Here is a 20,581-nt window from a genome sequence, read left to right as displayed (position 1 = left end):
TTGTCGCCTATTCCCAGCTTCTGGAAAACAAACTAGGGCCATCTCTGCCCATCCTGGCAATAGCCATTGATGGACCTATCCTCCATGAATTTATTTAGTTCTTTTTTGAACCGTTATAGTCTTGGCTTTCACAACATCCTCTCGCAAGGAGTTCCACAGGTCAACTGTGCGTTGTGTGAAAAATACTTCCTTTTTTGTTTGTTTTAAACCTGCTGTCTATTAATTTCATTTGCTGACCCCTAGATCATGTGTTATGAGAAGGAATAAATAACACTTCCTTATTTACTTTCTCCACACCCATCATGATTTTATAGACCTCTGTCATATCCCCCTTTAGTCATCTCTTCTCCAAGCTGAAAAGTCCCAGTCTTATTAATCTCTCCTCATATGGAAGCAGTTCCATACCCCTTATAATTTTTGTTGCGCCACCCCTCCCCTTTTTTTGTTGCCCTTTTCCAATTCTAATATATCTTTTTTGAGATGGGGCGACCACATCTGCACACAGTATTCAAGATGTGAGCATACCATGGATTTATATAGAGACAATATGATAGTTTCTGTCTTATTATCCCTTTCTTACTGATTCCCAACATTCTGTTTGCTTTTTTGACTGCCACTGCACAGTGAGTGGATTTTTTCAGAGAACTATCCACGACTCCAAGATCTCTTTCTTGAATGGTAACAGCTAATTTTGACCCCATCATTTTATTTGTATAGTGGGAATTATGTTTTCAAATGTGCATTACTTTGCATTTATCAACATTGAATTTCATCTGCCGTTTTGTTGCCCAGTCACCCAGTTTTATGAGTATATATATTTTTTTATTTTATTTTTTTTAGTATGCCAGGAAGGGCAACTGATTTGGACTATTTCAGAAGGGGGATGGGGTAGAATTTCAATGTCAAGAGTCTATGTGGTGAGTGCCCTGCCAAAAATGTTCTCTATTATATACTGAGCAGGCTCCAATTTAACCCTCAGTATGGTACAGGGAGAGAGGTGTATCTTAGGTAAGCAGCTCCCAGGCCATTAGGGCTTAGGGGACAAAACTAACACCTTTAAATTGGACTTGGCAGCCAAAAGGCAGCCAGTGTAGGTTCTGGAGCACTGGTTTATTCATGGAGAGATATCCTGATGAATAAGGAGGCTAACCCATTTTCCATTAGCTCCAGCTTCCTAATGGATTTAACATGTAACCCCACGTAGAATATTATGCACTTGTCCAGTCTAAAAGTGGCAAAAGCTAGTCATTAGCAAAATAGACCTCTATGGATGTTTGATTATTTCCAGCTCCTGAGTACATCTATCTTTTCTTTTTTTAGTTGGGATGAAACTCATTTTGGGAAGATGGGAAGTTACTACATTAACCGGACCTTCTTCTTTGACGTCCACCCACCTCTGGGGAAGGTGAACAGCTCTCATCAGTTCTTACGTACATTTTAGGAGCCAGTGGAATCCCCCTGGTCATTGGAATAGTCCAACTAAAGCCTAGTCCATTCTTCTGGTCAAAGTGTGGGATGAGCACCAGAGTTTTCTGGATGCCCCTTCCTCGCTACTGTTGTCATCTATTTGTCAATGAGCTGGGAGGCTATGACATGTGGCCCCCTTTTGAGGCCGCACTCTGTCTTTTCTTTTCCATGGAAAATACTCAAAATATGGGAAAGTAAAGAGTGTGATTAATGCTGAATGTTGAAAAGGTCTGGCTGAAAAGGAGAGAATGGTTGATCATAAAACATGCATAAGTTCTTCTAGGGGAAATGAAGGGGCCTCTTTGTGGGAAGTTATAGATCCAGGGGGCTAAGCAGTTCATGCTAGCAGGAATGTGAACTAAGTGTTCTGTAAACCAGTGAACAATACTGTTTTCTCAAAATAACATTTGAAAACAGCAGATTCTGAGGCAATCAGATCTCTAAACCAGTTGAACATATCCAAGTCTATCACCTTGTTTATAAAATGTCCCTTAAGAAGAAACTTTTGTGTTGGTTGAGGAGGATTGCAACTGTGTGGGTATCTGGTATAAGAGAATAGGTTTGTTACTGCACTGTAGTCAAACACTTTATTAAAGGCAATAACACATTTCAGGGAGTCCTCAGTGGTGCCCATGACAGCAATGCACATAATCGGGATGGACTATAGCCAGATAAGATGCAGCTCTACCAACATTTGGGTCCTTTCTGAAAATGCGATTCTTGTCAGTTTCACTTTTTTCCTGCAGGCTGCTGAATAGCTTCAGTGAAAGGGACCAGCATCTTGTTAATTTCACTCTATTGCAACTTGATAAAGCTACCAGCAGCAACAAAGTCCCTGGAGTTGTCTGCAAGTTCAGGAAAATTTTGCTTCTGTGGCTACATTTGGGTCCTATTTGGAGGGTTTTCTCTGCTGCCATAAGTACTACACTTTTTTTTTTTAAATTAAATCTTAGAAATTTGTTGGCTTATGTCCCCATACTCACCTGGGAGAGTTTCCCACTTGCCAGTGGTAAGGAGGTGAGTGAATTTTACAAATCCAGCAGATCTGTTTGTATAGTTGCAGTATGAACCTTGTACGCAAACTCCTTTTTCATGTTTGACAAAGTGTCTCAGTAGTAACTGGATATTTTTGATGGTTGGATGTGGGATGCTGTGAGCATCTTTCCTGCAGCTGGAGTGGATTCCACTGACTGTGAGATTGTTTCCCTGACCAGTTTGCCCCTTTTCCTCCCCAGATGCTGATAGGACTTGCTGGGTACCTGAGTGGATATGATGGCACATTTCCTTTCCAAAAGCCAGGGGACAGATATGAGCATCATAACTACATAGGAATGAGAGGGGTAAGAATGCACAAGCCAGTGCTTAACCATCCACTCACAAATCAATGAAGGAAAGCAGAACTATCCTCTGGAGAAGATGGGTGTTTCCCTTCCTCTCCTTGGCTCCTTCAGTATAGGCTGTTACTTCCCTTCAGATTTTGAAGAGGCTGGATTTTTATGACATATACTAAATTCTTTCATCCCTACCTCATCCACCCAGATGAGCTGGTACTGGGATTTTTGAAACTGGAGCAGACACTAACATTCTTCTTTGTGTGGCTCTGTCTTTTATGGCAAGCAGGCCTCTGAAATAACCTGTTGGATGTTAAGGTGATGTTAAGGCGGTTTGATGAAGCTAATTGAAAGATGTTTCTGGAAATGACTTATATGGTCTGGAAAAAAACAATTATGTGGTCCAATTTGACAATTATATGGTCTGGAAAGAAAAAAGAAACAAATCCTTGTTACATACATGTGTAGACATGCTGCATAAACAACTGAAATTCTTCAAACTAAGTTTTCATTAGTTTGGCCTCTGCCTGAGGATCCTCAGTGAGACAGACTTGGGCACCACCAGCCAGTTGTAGTTACTTGCAGGAGCATCCATTGTTAGAATGTGTTTGAGGATGGAAGGAAGGAGGGTATGTGGGATCTGTATACACATTCATCTTGTGAAGAGATTGTCATACTCCTCTGTTTCCATTCTTTTCCTGCAGTTCTGTGCATTTCTAGGCTCGTGCCTAGTTCCCTTCTCCTACCTCACAGTGCTGGAGCTGTCCAAGTCACTGTCTGCAGCATTACTTGCAGCCTCCATCCTGATTTTTGGTAAGCATTTCTAGCATCCTCATGGGAAATCTTATCTGTTTGGCATGTGGATGAAGGAGGGTCAGTAATGGAGGCCAGCCTCAGGGCAGATTAACTGTGCAGAGATTTTTCTCTCTGGTCTCATTACCTGCCAAAGAAGAAGTCACTGATGAGAAAGGATAGACACTGCCTCCCTTCTGAGAGCTGAATAATTGCAGTCTGTATAGTGCTTTTTATTCATAAGGCTCCCAAAGCATTTTATAATCTGATTTAGTTTATAGGTATTTTTGTGGTACTCATTGCTATGCTATTAAAATACATGTAAATGCAAGAATTTTAAAAACCGCATGAAAGATGTGTAGATAGAGATAATTTTGCCCACTACTGAAATACAGCCACCTCTGGTATGGGATATAGCAGCTGTTTAATAGTGCACAGCAATGCTAAATAAGACTTCAGGGTAGTAAATTGATAAAGGTTCTGTGTGTAATTGAAAATTATAGAGAAGGGTTTAGATAGGCAGAATAGAATTACTTGAGTTAGGGATGGGCCATTAAACACACAGACTCTCAAAAAGCATCACAGGGTTTTTAATGTCCCCTAGTCAAAGCTGCTGCTTTTTCTTTTCTTTTCTTTCTTTTTTTTTTTTTTTTTTTTGTATAATCTGAAAAATAGCCTTTTCAATGCCACAGCATCTCCTGGCACCATGCTGGTGCATGAGTTCACTGCTGACTTAGTGAGAAAATGACTGCTTACTGTGTCATTCCCAGCTCCCATTTGTTCAAAGAATGAGGAACTGAGAACGTAATCTGTGTTTGCTGCATGGCAATTCAGAGCTGTGCTGTTGTGCCATCTGAAAATAACATTTCAAAGTTTCTTACTACGGTAAGAGTTGAGACATGCTGACCTGTTTCTAGTCCCAACGTTGCCCATGCTGTCTCTTGACTAAGATGTGAGGAAACTGGCTTACTACAGACACTGCTGTAGGATTGCTTTGAAACTGAGACAGCTCTTAGTATAGTGTGTCTTATTTTCCAGATACAGGCTGCATTACTCTGTCCCAGTACATCCTGCTTGATCCCATTCTGATGTTCTTTCTTATGGGAGCTGTGCTGAGTATGGTCAAGTATAACTCCTGTGCAGATAGGTAAGATGGTGATAACTTTTTATTATGCCATAGGTATATGAGCCTTCATGCATGTACAGGGAGACAATATGATAGTGGGACTGGGTGGTAACTAAGAGGAGGCTACTCTAGAAGGTTTGGGGGGGATGGAAGGAGAAGAGGGAGGGCATTTGACTCCTGGAAGAAGCAGGAAGAGACTATTGTGAACATGGGGGCTTTCTGAGAGTCATAGATGTGTAGGATGGGGAGGGACCTTGATAGGTCATCTAGTCCAATCGCCTTCACTGATACAGGACTAAGTAATATTGACCATCCCTGACAGGTGTTTGTCTAACCTGTTCTTACACACCTCCAATGATGGAGAATCTATAACCTCCCTAGGCAATTTGTTCCAGTGCTTAACTACCTTTACAATTAAGAATTTTTTCCTGAAGTCCAACCTAAATCTCCCTTGCTGCTATTTAAACTATACTTTTTGTCCATTACTTTTTGTCCTGTTCTTGGTGAATAAGGAGAATACTTTATCACCCTCCTTATGACATTCTTTATGTACTTGAAGATTGTTATCATGTCCCCCCGTCTTCTCTTCTCCAGGCTAAACAAACCAAATTTTTTTAATCTTTCCTCATGGGTCATGTTTTCTAAATCTTTTATTGTTTTTATTGCTCTCCTCTGGACTTTTTCCGGTTTGTCCACATCTTTCCTGAAGTGTTGTGCCCAGATGAGGGCCTTGTGAGTGCTGCATAGAATGGAAGAATTACTTCTAGTGTCTTGCTTACCACACTCCTGCTAATACATCCAAGAATGATGTTCGCTTTTTTTACAACAGTATTGCATTGTTGACTCATATTTAGTTTGTGATCCACTATACCCCACCCAGAATGTTTTTTGCAGTACTGCTTCCTAGGCAGTCATTTCCCATTTTGTATTTGTGCAGTTATTACTTCCTGCGTGTAATACTTTGCATTTGGCCTTCCTGAATTTCATCCTATTTCTTTCAGAACATTTCTCCAATTTGTCAAAATCATTTTGAATTCTAATCCTTTCCTTCAAAGCACTTGCAACCTCTCCCGGCTGAGTATCATTGTCAGATTTTATCAGTGTGCTCTCTATGCCATTATCCAAATCATTTATGAAGTTATTGAATCGAACCAGATCCAGGACCGATCCCTGCGGATCCCCACTTGATATTCCCAGTGAGCTTGACTGTTACCCATTTGATAACTACTCTGGATATGGTTTTCCAACCAGTTGTTCATCCATCTTATAGTAGAATGGTCTAGGCTATATTTTCCTAGTTTGCTTATGAGAAGGTCATGTGAGACAGTATCAGAAAACTTACTAAAGTCAAGATATATTGCAAGTACTACATCCCCCCCATCCACAATGTTTGTTATCCTGTTGAAGAAGGATGTTAGGTGATTTGTCAGGATTTGTTCTCAGCAGATCCATGCTGACTGTTAATTATTGCCTTACCTTCTAAGTGCTTACAAACTGATTGATTATGTGTTCCATTATCTTTCCAGTACTGAAGTTAAGATGACTGGTCTATAAATCCCTAGGTTATCCTTATTTCCCTTTTTATAAATAGGTACTATATTTGCCCTTTTCCAGTCCTCTGGGATCTCTCCCATCCTTCACGTGTTCTCAAAGATAATTGCCAAAGGCTGACAGATCTCTTCAGCCCATTCTTTAAGCATTCTAGGATGCATTTCACCATGCCCTGACAACTTGAAGACATCTAACTTGTCTAAGTAATTCTTAACTTGTTCTTTCCCTATATTAGCCTCAGATCCTACCCTGTTTACCCTGATGTTCACTGTGTTAGTCATCTGATCACTGCTAAACTGATGAAAACTGAAACAAAAAGGGCATTTAACACTTCAGCCATAGCTGTGTTTTCTATTAGTCTTTCCCTCCTCATTGAGTAAAGGGCTTATGCTGTCCTTGGTTTTCCTCTTGCTTCTAATGTATTTGTAAAATGTTTTCTTGCTGCCCTTTCTCTCCCTAGCTAGTTTAACCTCATTTTGTGCCTTGGCCTTTCTAATTTTGTCCCTGCATTCTTGTGTTGTTTTTTTTTATTCATCTTTTGTAATCTGACCTAGTTTCCACTTTTTGTATGATTCTTTTTTGAGTTTTAGGTTGTTGAAGATCTCCTGGGTAAGGCAAGGTGGTCTCTTATCATATTTCCCATTTTTCCTACACATTGGGATAGTTTGCTCTTGTGCCCTTAATAGTGTCTCTTTAAAAGACTGCCAACTCTACTGAAATCTTTTTTCCCCTTAGACTTGCTTCCTATAGTATGTAACTATCTCAGTTTGCTTAAATCTGCCTTCTTGAAGTCCATTGTCTTTATTCTGCTATTTCCCCTCCTACCATTCCTTAGAATCACGAACTCTGTCATTTCATGATCACTTTCATACAAGCTGCCTTCTACCTTCTCAGATTCTCTGTTTGTCAGAATCAAATCTAGAGCAGCCTCTTTCCTAGTTGCTTTCTCCACCTTATGTAATAAAAAGTTGTCTCCAATGCATTTCAAGAACTTGTTGGATAATCTGTGTCCTACTGTATTATTTTCCCAGCAGATTTCTGTATAATTGAAGTCTCACATCACCACCAAGTCCTATGCTTTGGATGATTTTGTTAGTTGTTTAAAACAAGCCTCATCCATCTCTTCTTACTGGAGAGGTGGTCTATAGTAGACCCCCTACCATGACATCACTGTTGTTTTTTACCCTTTTATCCTTATTCAGAGACTTCCAACAGGTCTGCATCCCACTTCTATCTCAAGCTCAGTGCATGTGTATACATCTTTGATATACAAGGCAACATCTCCCTTTTCCCCCTGCCTATCCTGAGCAAGCAGTACCCTTCTATACTATTATTCCAGTCATATGAATTTTCCTACCAAGTCTCTGTGATGCCAATTCTGTTGTAATTGATTATTCCTTAGTACTTCTAGGTTTTCCTGTTCATTCTCCATACCTTGCATTAGTATACAGACATCTAAGATGTTCATTATATTTCCCCTCTATTTTGTCCCTCTTTTCTCTCCTTTGTCCCTGCTATGACTTCCCATGTTTCTTCCAGATTCTGACCCTTCTCCCAGGTCTCTATATTCTGGACTTACTTGTAGACTTTTATATCCTGTCCCTGTTGAACCTAGTTTAAAGCCCACCTCACTAGATTTGCCAGTCTGTATCCAAAGATACTCTTCCCCTTCCTTGACAGGTGGACCGAATTTCTTCTCAGCAGTTCTTCTCAGAACAGCAGTCCACGATTGAGGGAGATGAAGCCCTCCTGGCAACACGATCCTCTTCTTCGCATGGCTGTGTGGAAAGGGGTTAGGGCTGGGAGAGACATAGGAAGTACTTGGGAGAGAGGATTGAGTAGAGAATAGGGTATGAAAGCTAGTGTGAGAGGAAGCATTCACCGAGATATTAATGGTATGGAACTATGCAAGAGCCTTGAAGGTAAAGACAAGAAACTTGAACTTCCTGTGACAACAAAGGAAGCCAGTGGAGGGCATGATGTGGTCAGAGCAGTAGAATAGTACCATTTTACCATCCGCTTTGCCCTTAATGGTAAGACTTTTATATGTCCTCTTGCCCCAATTTCTAGGGCCCAATTCCTTTGTTTCCAGGCCAGGGGAGCGCTACTTTTTCATAACGATGAGCCCATGAATATTTATAAAATAGTGTAATTTGTTGGGCTTCAAGGGTTGGTATCCTATCATTTTGAAAGTGTTTACATGAGATTTCTGAATGAAGCAGGAATGTGCTCCAGGCTAGTTACTCTATGCATGTCCAAGAAGCATGATCCTGCTTACAGAGCGTTTGGGGATCCTGAAGAGTTTATGTAAGGTGGAGCCACATAGGGCATCTTCCCCACAATGGAACCAAAATCCGATGATGTGATAACTAAGTAAGCTTTACCCATTTGTGGTCTGTAACATTGTGTGAAATGTGCTGTAGAATTGACTGTGCAAGTCTCAGTGTGACTGATTACAGCAGACATGGCTAGTGTGGCCCATCTAAAGTCATGCAATGCTGCCTGCAGCCATCCTCATTTACAACACGGAGCATGTAACCTGTAAACTACAAACTCCTAGTGTACTGTGCTCCATCTGATCAGCTCAAGATGCAGTATTCTGTGCTATGATCTGTAGTTTTCATTGGTTGTCTCTTTGTTCAAGATTGGGGCAGCAGCAAACAGCTCCATTTAATATAAATTAGGAGTGGCCCTCTGGCTTCTGGCTAGTGCTGATGTGACTTTTGATTGAGCAAAATGTGGATACCCAGATGTAGTGAGTCAGTGGGAGAGGGGCTAATAGACTTCCACTCACCTCCACTCATCTTTTCCCTATTGTTTGGTTTTAGTCTTATTTCTTTTGCTGTAGTTACCACTTGTGCTGTGGATAGGAAGATAGTCTACACCAGTAGTTTTCTGATATAGCCCTATGGAAGACACAAGGAGGAGCATAGCCAATATCTGTTCCCCTCCCATGTCACAGCCCTTTGACTCTTCCATCCTTGCCATGACATGGAGCAAGAGTTGTAGCACTCCTCTCAGATCCTGGCTTCTTGTATATGGACTGTCTCCAAACCCATTAGGTCAGCTTGTAGGCTGTGGTTCTATTCCCCTCCTGAAGCCCTCCTGAAGAGATATAGGGTTGGCCAGGTTTCAATAGAGGCCCTTTACAAACATCAAAACAAGGGCGCTCTTGCACCTTTCCAAAATTAATGAAAAATATGTCAATTTTATTTCCCCACTTCCAGTGAAAGACCCCTGAGAAATAGAACAGGAAGCAGTGTTAACAGGTTTTGCAGTTGCCCAGCGCCTGCTCTGAGCAGATGATTTCCTGTTTGTTTCAATTGGTGCTGCTTGCGCTTGTAGCCATCGTTAAACTGCTCTGTCTGTTGTGTAGGCCGTTTTCTGCCCCCTGGTGGTTCTGGCTGAGTCTGACTGGGGTCAACCTTGCTGGAGCGATAGGGGTGAAGTTTGTTGGCCTCTTTGTTGTCCTCTTGGTTGGACTGAACACAGTTTATGATCTTTGGGAGTTGCTGGGGGACCTCAGCCTGTCACTGGTGAGTGTCCAGAATTTTTCTTTATATTTAGTGTTTTCCCCCTTGTTAACTTCCCTGCTTTTGATATCCATGAAAACAGCTTACTATCAGTTTGTCTGCAGAAGACAGCTGATAGATATTGGAGCCAGATGGTGACTGGAATTGAGAGGTATAATGAAAAACCTGTCGTCTCCTGTGTTTTTTAGAAAAACATGTCAGCAGGATATAATGCACCCAAAGCACACTGAAGGGGTCGCCATTGTTCATTGGAGAGATCTCTTGCCTTTTGGGTTGTGTGCATTAGGTTTCATTGTAGATTAAATGCATATCAAGGATGGCGAGACAATAGACCATAGTTAGCTATCATCTGGAATTCTACAGTGTGGCCTTCTAAAGAGAAGTGCTTCCTGCTAGATTGGGGTAGTCAATTATTTTTTGTTAAGGTTCATATTTCTTGGTCAAAGTATGGTCAAGGTCCAGACTCCAGAGAAAATAATAATAAAAAATAATAACAATAATGATAAGTTTAAAAAAAAGATGTCAAGTTCCGTTCAAAAGCATCTGGCGGTCCAGATTTGGCCCCTGGTCTGCCTATTGGCTACGCCTGCACTAGATGTTCCTCATTTGCTGCACCTAATATGCATGCGATGGAGGAAGTTGATGCTGTCTTAATTTGCAATACAAGGATACAGCCTGCACAAACTGCGAGGGTATGTAAAGCTTCACTGGGATCCAGTGACTTACTTGTAGTGTATACTATGTGACTTGCAGTCTCTACAGGGTACACTGTTGTGTTGAAGATGAAGGTAGCTGTACCCTTGTCCATTTTCACAAATGCAGCGCAGCAGCTCTTAGGCTCTGGGTAACTTGCCAATGCAGTTGTTGAAAGAGGAAAGGTTGGGTGCTCTGGCTTAAAAAAAATTATTTGGGGGCTGTGAAATCTGATGTTTGTTACCTCAGAGATGTCTTCAATATCCCATTTAAGATCTTGCAGCCAGTAGAGAGAGAGACTATTCAATCTTTAAAAAAAAAAAAAGTGTTAAATTCTTCTTTTGTCCCAGCCTATTTTGAAGGTTGAAAATTATATTTCTTCCACTTACTGGTGTCCTTTTCATATTTCATAAACATTGTTTTTTTCCTCCCTGCCTTGTGGTTTGTGTTCCCTGAGTAATGCGAATCAATATGAGCTGCAATGATGCAGCATTCCAGCTCCAGAGAAGCATTTCTTGAGAATAGAGTTAGTTAATTGTATCTGAAATGGAACAAATCCATCATCTCTAAGGTTTCTGCCACAGACAGCTGCAAAGTGATTTCATTTGTGCTGTTGGCAGCAAAAGAGAACCCCTGAGTGTTAAAATATATAAAGAAATTTACGAACTCCAGAAGAGAGAGACTTGCTGAATAATTAACTATTTGACAACCCTTCGTCAGTTACTCTGAAAAAGAACTAGTAACGTAAAAGCCTAAAAGCATGAATAACTTTTCTCCATATTGCCTATGGAACTAGTTTGGTTTGTTTACATGTCATTTATTTGGAAAAAAAATTGATTTCTAGAACCTGCACCTCATCTTGGCCTACTGCTCTGTTTTGTTCAGTGCTCTTTAGTGATATCATATTTTTCTTCTTTTTATTTGTATTTGTATTGAGAATAGTAAAAATAGTTACTGTAACAAAAAGAGAAGTGTTTTGTGCTGATCTGAGCATGGGATTGGGGACTAGATTCCTGAATTTTAATCCCAGCTCAGACATTGATCGACACTGTGGCTTTGGTTATGTAATTTAAGCCAAAATTTTCAAAAGTGGCAGTGATTTTTGGGTGCTCAACTGATGCTTTGGGCTGGATGTTTTCAGAAGTACTGAGCCAACTGCATCTTCTACTCCTGGGAGAATTCTGCACCAAAAAATTAATAATTCTGCACACAATATTTTAAAATTCTGCAAAATTCTGAATATTTGATTTGTCAAAATAACACAATATAATCATTCCAGTTTCAATTGTTTGGGTAATTTATTTCAAAATACCCGGGAACAAGTATGTCAACAATACAGACACTTTACTCCTGGGGGAATCTTTTTTTAGAGAGTTAAACAAACACCTACGACAACCCAGTTCCAGTTGGGGGGTGCTGGAGGAGACACTGTGGGCATCCTCCTAGAGCCCAGACAGCGGTACCCTGCTCCCCTCTGAGTCCAGCCATGGGGCACCCCCAGACACCCACACTCCCTTCCCACCAGACTCCAGCCATGGGGCAACCTGGAGCCCAGACACCTGCACTCCCTAATCCCCAGACTTCAGCTGTGGGGTACCCCCCCCAGCCCAGACACCCGCACCCCCCGTCCCCTTAGAGCCTAGCTATAGGGTACTCCCATCCCAGACACCCTATCACCCCAGAGCCTTTACTCCCCCCCAGCTTCTTTACTGTCCTGCCAGATGACGTGGTGCGGCCCTGTCCTTCCTCACTCTTTGCCAGAGCTCGGTCTCCTGGGTCCTCTTCTGTCCCTGGGTTGATGAGGATCAAGCTGGGCCTCCAGAGCATACAGAGCTTCCATCTCTGCCGGGCTGGGTGCTCCACTAACTGTGAGCTGGAGAGCTGGGCTCTGCAGAGACAGCAGCCCTTGAGTGGCCAGCCGCTCTCCAGCCCCAGTTCTGCAGGGGAAACATGAAATTCTGTACAGAACATTAATTCTGCACAAATTCTGCTTTGCACAGTGGTGCAGAGTTCCCCCAGGAGTAATACTCCATTGACTTCAGTGGGTGCAGGATCTGGACCACAACAAAACATAGTCAGTGTTTTCCCTATTAGTTTAAAAATAATTTGCCTTGGTGTTAGGAGATGGGAGTTGCTTATCTTAATAGCTAAGTGATAAGTACTTACAAAAACCTAAGATAGATGAAATAGATAGACACCGATTAAACCTGATTTCGGCAGCCTTAACCTCTATAAATCCAAATTCTTAGCAAATTTGGGTAATCAAGAAGCCATTTTTAGACCCACATCTGAGAAAGCCTCAGGATTTCCCCCAAGACTCTGATAAATTGGTCCTCCCCCATGCTTTAATTTTCTCCCTTCGCCCCATAGCCACAGTTCCTACTCCACAAACTTCTTCCCACGCTTCATTTATTTTCAAGTCCTGTGCTACCCCAATAAATTATATAAGCAATAGGGGCCTGACTTTCAAAGGTGTTGATCTTGGGCAGCTCCCATTGGCTTCAGTTGCAGAAGTGGGTGCTGAGTATTTCTCAAAACAAAAACTATTTTTTCCCTTATTTTCAAATGAGGCCAACTCTTCGGGAAGCACATTGGGAGAGTGTGGCTTGGCTTCCACCTTTCCCTCAGCCTTTTTGGAGAAGTCATGCAGCTTGCTAAGGAACTAGTTGGTCTTGTGTGCCATGGTGGTTTGTATGAATAGTCTCCCAGGGGCACTCCTGGCAGTCGCAATCAAAAGGGTTTCTGCTGCTGCTCTGTTTGATTTGGATTCTGTCTGCAGGTCACACTGGGGAAACACTTGATGGCTCGTGTATTCTGCCTCATCCTGCTGCCACTCGCACTCTATACAGCTCAGTTTGCTGTTCACTTTGCAGTGTTAAATAAAAGGTATTTCTCAAGCTTTCCTCCTTACTTTCTCCCTCAGCACAGAAGAAAATCACCTCCCCTTACCTTTGAATTGAGAGTCACTGTTTATTCTGCCTTTAGTAATTTTAAAGTTTCAGAATCAGAAGCACATTTACAAGACATATCTTAGCCTAGATTCCTGCCCAAACATAGTTCTTACAAGGATGGCTCTGTGCACGCTAGCCAGCCAAATCATGTTAGTAGTAGTTGGTTCAGCCGGCACAGAGTTCAGAAACTGTGCTTAAACATGGTTCCCTGCCCAGTGTAAGTAGATCTAAATAGATGTAATTAATCAGCTTAATATATTTATTTGTACAGAGACTTAGTAGCTATTTAAGTGGAGACTGTAATAGTAACTCTGGCTCCTTCCGTCTAAGTATCTTAAAATGTTTTGCAGATGTTAATTAAGTCGCACAGCTCCCTCTCCTCTGCATTATTTGGCATAATTATCCCCTTTATACAGATGGGGAAAGTGAGGGGAACTGACTGACTTAAGGTCACGCAGCAAGTCAGCGCGGGAGGTGGGATTAGAACCCTCCTCTGAGTCCCAGCCTAGTATCTTAATCACCCTCCTTCCATTCTGGCCCTAATCAGATTGTGATACAGGGCTCAGATGCCTTTGTTTTCCTCTTATTTGTTCAATTGGTTTCAGTAGTACCCACAATGAGAGCTGACTGGAAGATAACTTTTCTGTTTCGTGGTGGCTACTTTCAAGGTTTTGAAATTTGTTTTCATTCTGCATTGAATGAAAAACAAAACATTTCAAATGTTTTCACACGAACAGAAGTTGTGTGGTTTGAGAAGCCAGTCTCGCTCTATAGCAGGGGTGGCCAAACTTACTGAGCTGCCAAGCTGCATACGACAATCTTCAGACGCTCAAGAGCCGGGACATGCCTGCCAGGGCTCAGGGCTTCAGCCCTGCAGGAAGAGGAGTCTTGGGGTTCCAGCCCTGCTGGAGGTGCCTGCTGGGGCTTCCTGCTGGGGCTTGAGGCTTCAACCCTGCTCTTGCTGAAACCCTGAGCCTCTCCTCCCTGCTGGGCAGAAGCCCTGAGCTCCTCCCGCCCCAAGTCTGGTAGGCGAAGAATGGGGTGGGAGGGGGGGAGAGTATAGGGAGCTTCGCAAGCCACACTTTAATTGTAAAAGAGCTGCGTGCAGCTCACGAGCCATGGTTTGGCCACTCCTGCTCTATAGCCTGGTGTTTAGGGTCCTGGCTTGGGATGTAGGAGACCCAGGTTCAAGTCCCTGCTCTGCCTGATTCAGGGCAGATTTTTCATCCCAGATCATGCCAAATCACGTCCAAAAAGGGACTTCAAACGTAGTTCTCTAGTACTCTAATCAAAGTATTCTCCACCCCCACGCACCCAGGTTCTGGATCCAAAAACCTCCCTGACAAAAAAAATTTGCGGAAACTGGTACGTCTCCACAAAACACACAGGTTTTGATGAAATAGCTTATTTTGGTGAAATTTCATTTCACCAGAAATGTTCTGACCAGCTCTACTCATAATATGGTAGGTGTCTCCAAAGAAAAGATTGATTCTGTGCATTGAGAATGGGTGCGACAGATTAGTAAGGTTGTCAAGGTGGTGATTGGCCATATGATGGTAATAGCTATTTAAAAATCAGTAAGATCTATGAATTCTGTTTACTCCTCAGACGTGGGTATAAGTCAGGTAGTCTCACCACAAGTATCACAGCAGGAGTGGGTCTATAGGAGCAATAGAGGGGATGTGACTTGCCCAAGGTGAGACCATGATTCGAGGAATGTGGTACTTTCAAAGAAAACTTCCTGTTCTTCATACAGAATTAAAAGGATTAACTTTTGATGGCCATAGAAACCCTCTCAAAACCTTGAAGCTGTTGAAAATCGCCTGTGAGAGTGTATTTGTCAGAGCCCATTGTGAGAGGTAGACACCTACAGGAGCTGAAGTTCTCTTTTGCCGGCGTTCTGAGGCAGGCTAATTGTCTTATCTGTTTCCTTCTTTAAAATGATTTGGTAATGCATATTTCAGTTCTGCATACTTGTTTCCACAGTCTCATGGTCTGTACATTCTTTGCTCTCTCCTAGTGGGCCCGGGGATGGTTTTTTCAGCTCTGCCTTTCAGTCCCGACTGATTGGGAACAATCTTCACAATGTCTCCGTTCCAGAGCGTAAGTGTCCAGTTCCTTGGGGAAGTAAATTTCTTAGACTAACCCTGGCACATAACTATGTCTTTAAAAAACCAAAAGAAGTTGTTAGCTGGTCAGCAGATTCACCAGCAAGAGTGAGCTTTGTTAGAGATTAGGCTGTGTGTCAGCTCCCTGCCATACCTGTTTATCTGCATCACCAGCAGACGCTTCGAGGCTCTGCCAGTCTAAATCTTGCCTTGCAAGTGACAATCAATTAATCCCTCTTCACGAGTTCCCCAGATGTCTCCCTGCAGTGTCCAGTCTCTCTTGCTGTGATATTCACAGAAATGAAGTTCAGTGCCTCCAAAGAGACCGTGTACTCATCAGCCTGTTGGGTTAACTGATGAGTCACACTTCACTTTAATATGCATAACTGAGATGGCTTTGTTATAGAACAAGAATAAATGTAATAATAAAGAATAGAGATTTAGGTAATACTAAGCAAGAGAAAAAGAGACCGGTATAGTTACAAACAAAACAAAATAAAACACACTTTCTAGTGCCTAAAGTTTAACAGATTACAGTCTTGGTCTCAGGCAATTTCTCACCTATAATCAGTTCCCAGGGACTTCAGCCCACATGGATGAAGGATCCAACTTTCATAGATTCCAAGAGCTCTGGCCTTTTTAGTTTAAGTGATTTATAACTAAAATGTCTTTTTTGTTCCCTTATATTACCCTGTAGCAGGGGGCACTCATCTGTTGAGTGCTTCCTGCTACTAGGTGCAGTACTGCAGACCTTTTCCCACTCCTGGCACCCCCTGTGGGCTGTCAACCTTGCTTGGCAGGTCTCCAGTAGCTTGGCTCTCTGGCCAGGTCACACAATCCTAATTAACCCCTTCTAGGTAACAAAAATCCAACCAAGACTGTCTATCTGCTCTCACCAGTGTCTTCAACCTCAGTTCTCTGTCCTTTAAATTCAGCCCTTCGCTTGGGCTTCCAAACAAGCCTTGTCCTCTTCTCGGGGTTTACACCACTTTGTCCGTGGGGGAACCATGGCCTGCCCACTACTCCAGCTTCCAACCCAGGGACCCTATAAACAGCAGCCATGTACTGCTTATTTCAATTCATTGCTGCTACTTCCCTGGGCCTCTTCCTACCTGGCCCCTCTAATTTAAAATTTAATTTCATTTAAAAAAAACCTCTTACCTCAGGGTTAAAGTTCTCAGCCCTTCTCTTTCCCATCTTAAGCAAATGCAGCCAGCTGAGCTCCTTTGGACAGAGGGGAGCACCCTTTCTTGCCCCTTTGGTCTGAGCCAGGAGCTGATCTGCTTAGGTTCTGAAGCTCATTTTATCTGAGCCTGCTGGTCTCAGATTGGCTGCTTCCATACAGCCTCTCTAGGCATGCCTGGGGGACCTACCTTCACTGCTCCTTTCCTAGGGTGCAGTGTAGTAGGCCAAGGGGGCTCCTGCAGGGAACCACAAAGGCTTGGTACATACTGTCATGTGCCCATAGTCCAGCCCAGGAAGATTTGCTGGGGGTGCAGACTCTATCCGCGTGTGCTTACAAAGCTCTTTCTTCCCCTGCTTGTTAGCTTGGTTGCTTTGTTTACCTTATATGTAAATGTACTTCCATTGTCTTCTCCTGTAATCAAGCCAGTCAGACAGGAGAATCCATATTCCTTTGTCTAGGGCAGGCTTGATTTATGCACTGCCCCCAAAATACATTTTAAGAGTATGTTTCTGGCACACATACCTAATTCTTTGTACACAACCCATACATGCATCGTGCAATGATATTCATGACCAGCATTTCACCGGTTTACTTGTGATACCTTACATGACACTTCTTAGACACATATTACTTCTGGGTGAATTCTGCGCCATTGTGCATGTGCAGAATTCATGTCCCCCGCAGATTTCTTTGCTTCCCGCAGAAAATGACAGGGAAGCAAAGGGAAACTGCAAGAGCAGTGACATGCCCCTTCCCAGAAGTGCAGGTGAGTCATTTCCAGCGCCTAAAAGAGCTGGCGGAGAGATAAATCATTGTATAGGGGGCAGGGTTGGGGATGCCCTTGGGCATAGTTTGGAGGGGCAGAGGGACATTGTCCTCCAAACAAACATAGGTGTGGTGCCATTGCTCCCCTCCCCCCCTTGATTCCCCAATTTCTATGGAAGCAGAGCTGTCTAGGTGAGAGAGGGTGCCCCTCTGGCTTGCTGACTTTGCAGCTGGACACCATCTCCTGGGTCCTAATGCCGGTTGTCCTCACCTTCTATGTGTGCTGGGCTTGGGAGAAGAGACAGTGGGAAAGGAAGGGGAATGTGGGAGTGAGGGGAGGGGGATGGGGCAGAGGACAGTGCGGGAAGGAAGAGGGAGGGAATGGGGAAGAGGCAGTGGGAAAGGGGGATGGGATGGGGAAAGTGAGGGGAAAGCGGGTGCCTGGCATGCAGCATCCCCTTGGCGGCTGCAGCAGCAGCAGGTGGGCGCTCCCGTTAAGCAGGCCCATCGAACCCCCACCCCAATGAGCCCCAATCCCCCTGCACCTGGACCTCTATCCTACTGAATCCCAACCAGCTGCTCCTGGACCCCCATCCCACCATGCCCCACTCCCCTAGTACCCAGACCCCTACAGCTGAGCACCCAACCCTCCCTCCTCCCCCGCTGACCCCCAACCACCTTCACCTGGAGCCCTCTGCAGAGTCCCTTTGCCCCTGCACCCGGAACCTCCCAGAGAGCCCCAGTGCATCCAGATCCCCCATTGAGCCTCCCGCACCCAGATTGTCCCACATAGCCCTGGTCTACACTAGGACTTTAGGTCGAATTTAGCAGCATTAAATCGATGTAAACCTGCACCCGTCCACACGATGAAGCCCTTTATTTCGACTTAAAGGGCTCTTAAATTCGATTTCCTTACTCCACCCCTGACAAGTGGATTAGCGCTTAAATCGGCCTTGCCGGCTCGAATTTGGGGTACTGTGGACACAATTCGACAGTATTGGCCTCCGGGAGCTATCCCAGAGTGCTCCATTTTGACCGCTCTGGACAGCACTCTCAACTCAGATGCACAATTGTTTGCCGTTGCTCTGACGCAGGGAGGGGTGACTGACAACACGGCTTACAGGGTTGGCTTCAGGGAGCTAAAATCAACAAAGGGGGTGGCTTTACATCAAGGAGTATTTCAGGTAGGACTTCACGGAGGGTTCCAATAAGAAATGGTGCACCTAAGTTATTGTTCTTATTGGAACAAGGAGACATGGCTAGATTTACCTCGCTGCACCTTCTCTGTGAGTGACTGCAGTGTGACTTGAGGAATGAGTCCCCTGGACAGGGGAGGGGGGGAAGCAAATGAGTACAAAACAAATCTGGTCTATTTCTTGTTTTGATCCACTCCATCTATCTTTTACATCTTTGGCTGGCAGCAGACGGTGCAGAAGGACTGCATGCCATCCACATCTCATGGCTGCTCGGCACAAGATGGTACAGTACGACTGCTAGCCATCCTCATCTCTTGCCTGCCCGGCAGAAGATGGTACAGTACGACTGCTAGCAATCCGTATTGCCTGCCTGCTCACCATAAGACGGTTCAATAGGACTGACTGCAGGACTAAAGAGAATGACCTGGTCAAGTCACTCCAAATTTAGTCCCTGCGCCCATGTCTGCCCAGGCCCTCCCAGCCGACGTGGCCAGGAGCACCTCGGACACGACGAGGACGGCTACCAGTCGTATTGTACCGTCTGCTGCCAGAAGGCAATGGGTTGCTGCTACTGTGTAGCAATGCCGTACTGCGTCTGCCAGCACCCAGGAGACATACGGTGACGGTTACCTGAGTGGGCTCCATGCTTGCCATGGTATGGCGTCTGCACAGGTAACTCAGGAAAAAAGGCGCGAAACGATTGTCTGCCCTTGCTTTCACGGAGGGAGGGAGGGAAGGGGGGCCTGACGATATGTATCCAGAACCACCTGCGACAATGTTTTAGCCCCATCAGGCATTGGGATCTCAACCCAGAATTCCAATGGGCAGCGGAGACTGCGGGAACTGTGGGATAGCTATCCACAGTGCAACGCTCTGGAAGTCGACTCTAGCCTCGGTACTGTGGAAGCACTCCGCCGAGTTAATGCACTTAATGCAGTTAGAGCATTTTCTGTGGGGACACACACACTCGAATATATAAAACCGATTTCTAAAAAAACGACTTCTATAAATTCGACCTTATTCTGTAGTGTAGACATACCCATAGAATCCTCTCACCCAGTACCTGGACCCCATCACACTAAGCCTCTCCACGCTAGGATCCTTCTGGGCTGAGCCTGCCTGCCCACACCTGGTGTGCCTGGCACGGAGGGTCAGGGCCCTGGGGTATTTCTGGAACAGGCCCACCACTTGTGCTATATCAGGGTCAGGTGCAGCCTCACCGCTGAGTCCCTGTCACGGGGAGGGAAGGGGGGCTGCAGGGTGATCTCTCACCTCCGTGCAGCCAGTGACCTGTGCTCCACACTGCAGTGCTGGAGCGTCCACAGTTATTTATTGACAAATAAAATTTGCAGCATTTTAAAATATTGCACACAGAATTTTTATTTATTTTTAGTGCAGAATTCCCCCAGGAGTAATATTATGACAACAGTGTTTTGGGGGTAGTGAGTGTGTCAGGCCTCATATGAGTTACAGTTTGGTGGGCCCCCTGCTAGTTGGCATTGAGGCGCTCTTTGGATCACATAGGGACCACTTTTTACAGCTGGGAATGGGGAGGACACATCCTTCCTCTTTAGTAGACCTTGGATACTTGGGAAAGCCCCCTTCAGGATCCTTCCCTACTCCTAAGTCTCTCCTGCTTGCCCCCCTCCAAGAGGCACGAAACCTTTATATGTGATTTCCTGTAAGGCACATGACTAGGAGCAAGCATATGACCTGCAATTACAGACCCCAATATTAAAAAGCCTGAGTGCTGTAACATGCATGCTGAGGATGCGTTTGTGCGTGCCAGGCTGCAGTGCCCTATTAATACTTTCTTCTGTGTGTTTTCAATAACACGTGCCATTACAAAACTGAAATAATGCTAAAGCTTGAGTCTATTTTT

General features: G+C 44.1%; 1 protein-coding gene across 4 annotated transcripts in view; it reads left to right on the top strand.

Moving 5' to 3' along the window:
• The window catches only part of POMT2 (protein O-mannosyltransferase 2), a 51,003-nt gene that overhangs the window by 1,771 nt on the left and 28,651 nt on the right, over window positions 1-20,581 (top strand). For 3 of the 4 annotated variants that reach the window (XM_037900743.2, XM_043548542.1, XM_043548544.1), the window contains exons 2-8: window positions 1,321-1,405; window positions 2,703-2,807; window positions 3,503-3,611; window positions 4,629-4,737; window positions 9,644-9,803; window positions 13,273-13,379; window positions 15,465-15,547. In XM_037900743.2, coding sequence (XP_037756671.2) covers window positions 1,321-1,405; window positions 2,703-2,807; window positions 3,503-3,611; window positions 4,629-4,737; window positions 9,644-9,803; window positions 13,273-13,379; window positions 15,465-15,547 — 758 coding nt within the window. Of the gene's footprint in view, window positions 1-839; window positions 918-1,320; window positions 1,406-2,702; window positions 2,808-3,502; window positions 3,612-4,628; window positions 4,738-9,643; window positions 9,804-13,272; window positions 13,380-15,464; window positions 15,548-20,581 lie in introns of those variants that run through there. The other variant, XM_043548543.1, reaches the window with a different exon arrangement.

Source organism: Chelonia mydas, chromosome 6, assembly GCF_015237465.2.
Source record: "Chelonia mydas isolate rCheMyd1 chromosome 6, rCheMyd1.pri.v2, whole genome shotgun sequence".
Lineage (NCBI taxonomy): Eukaryota > Metazoa > Chordata > Testudines > Cheloniidae > Chelonia > Chelonia mydas.
Note: the sequence above shows the minus strand (reverse complement) of the source record. Positions and strands in the feature narration are given on the sequence as shown.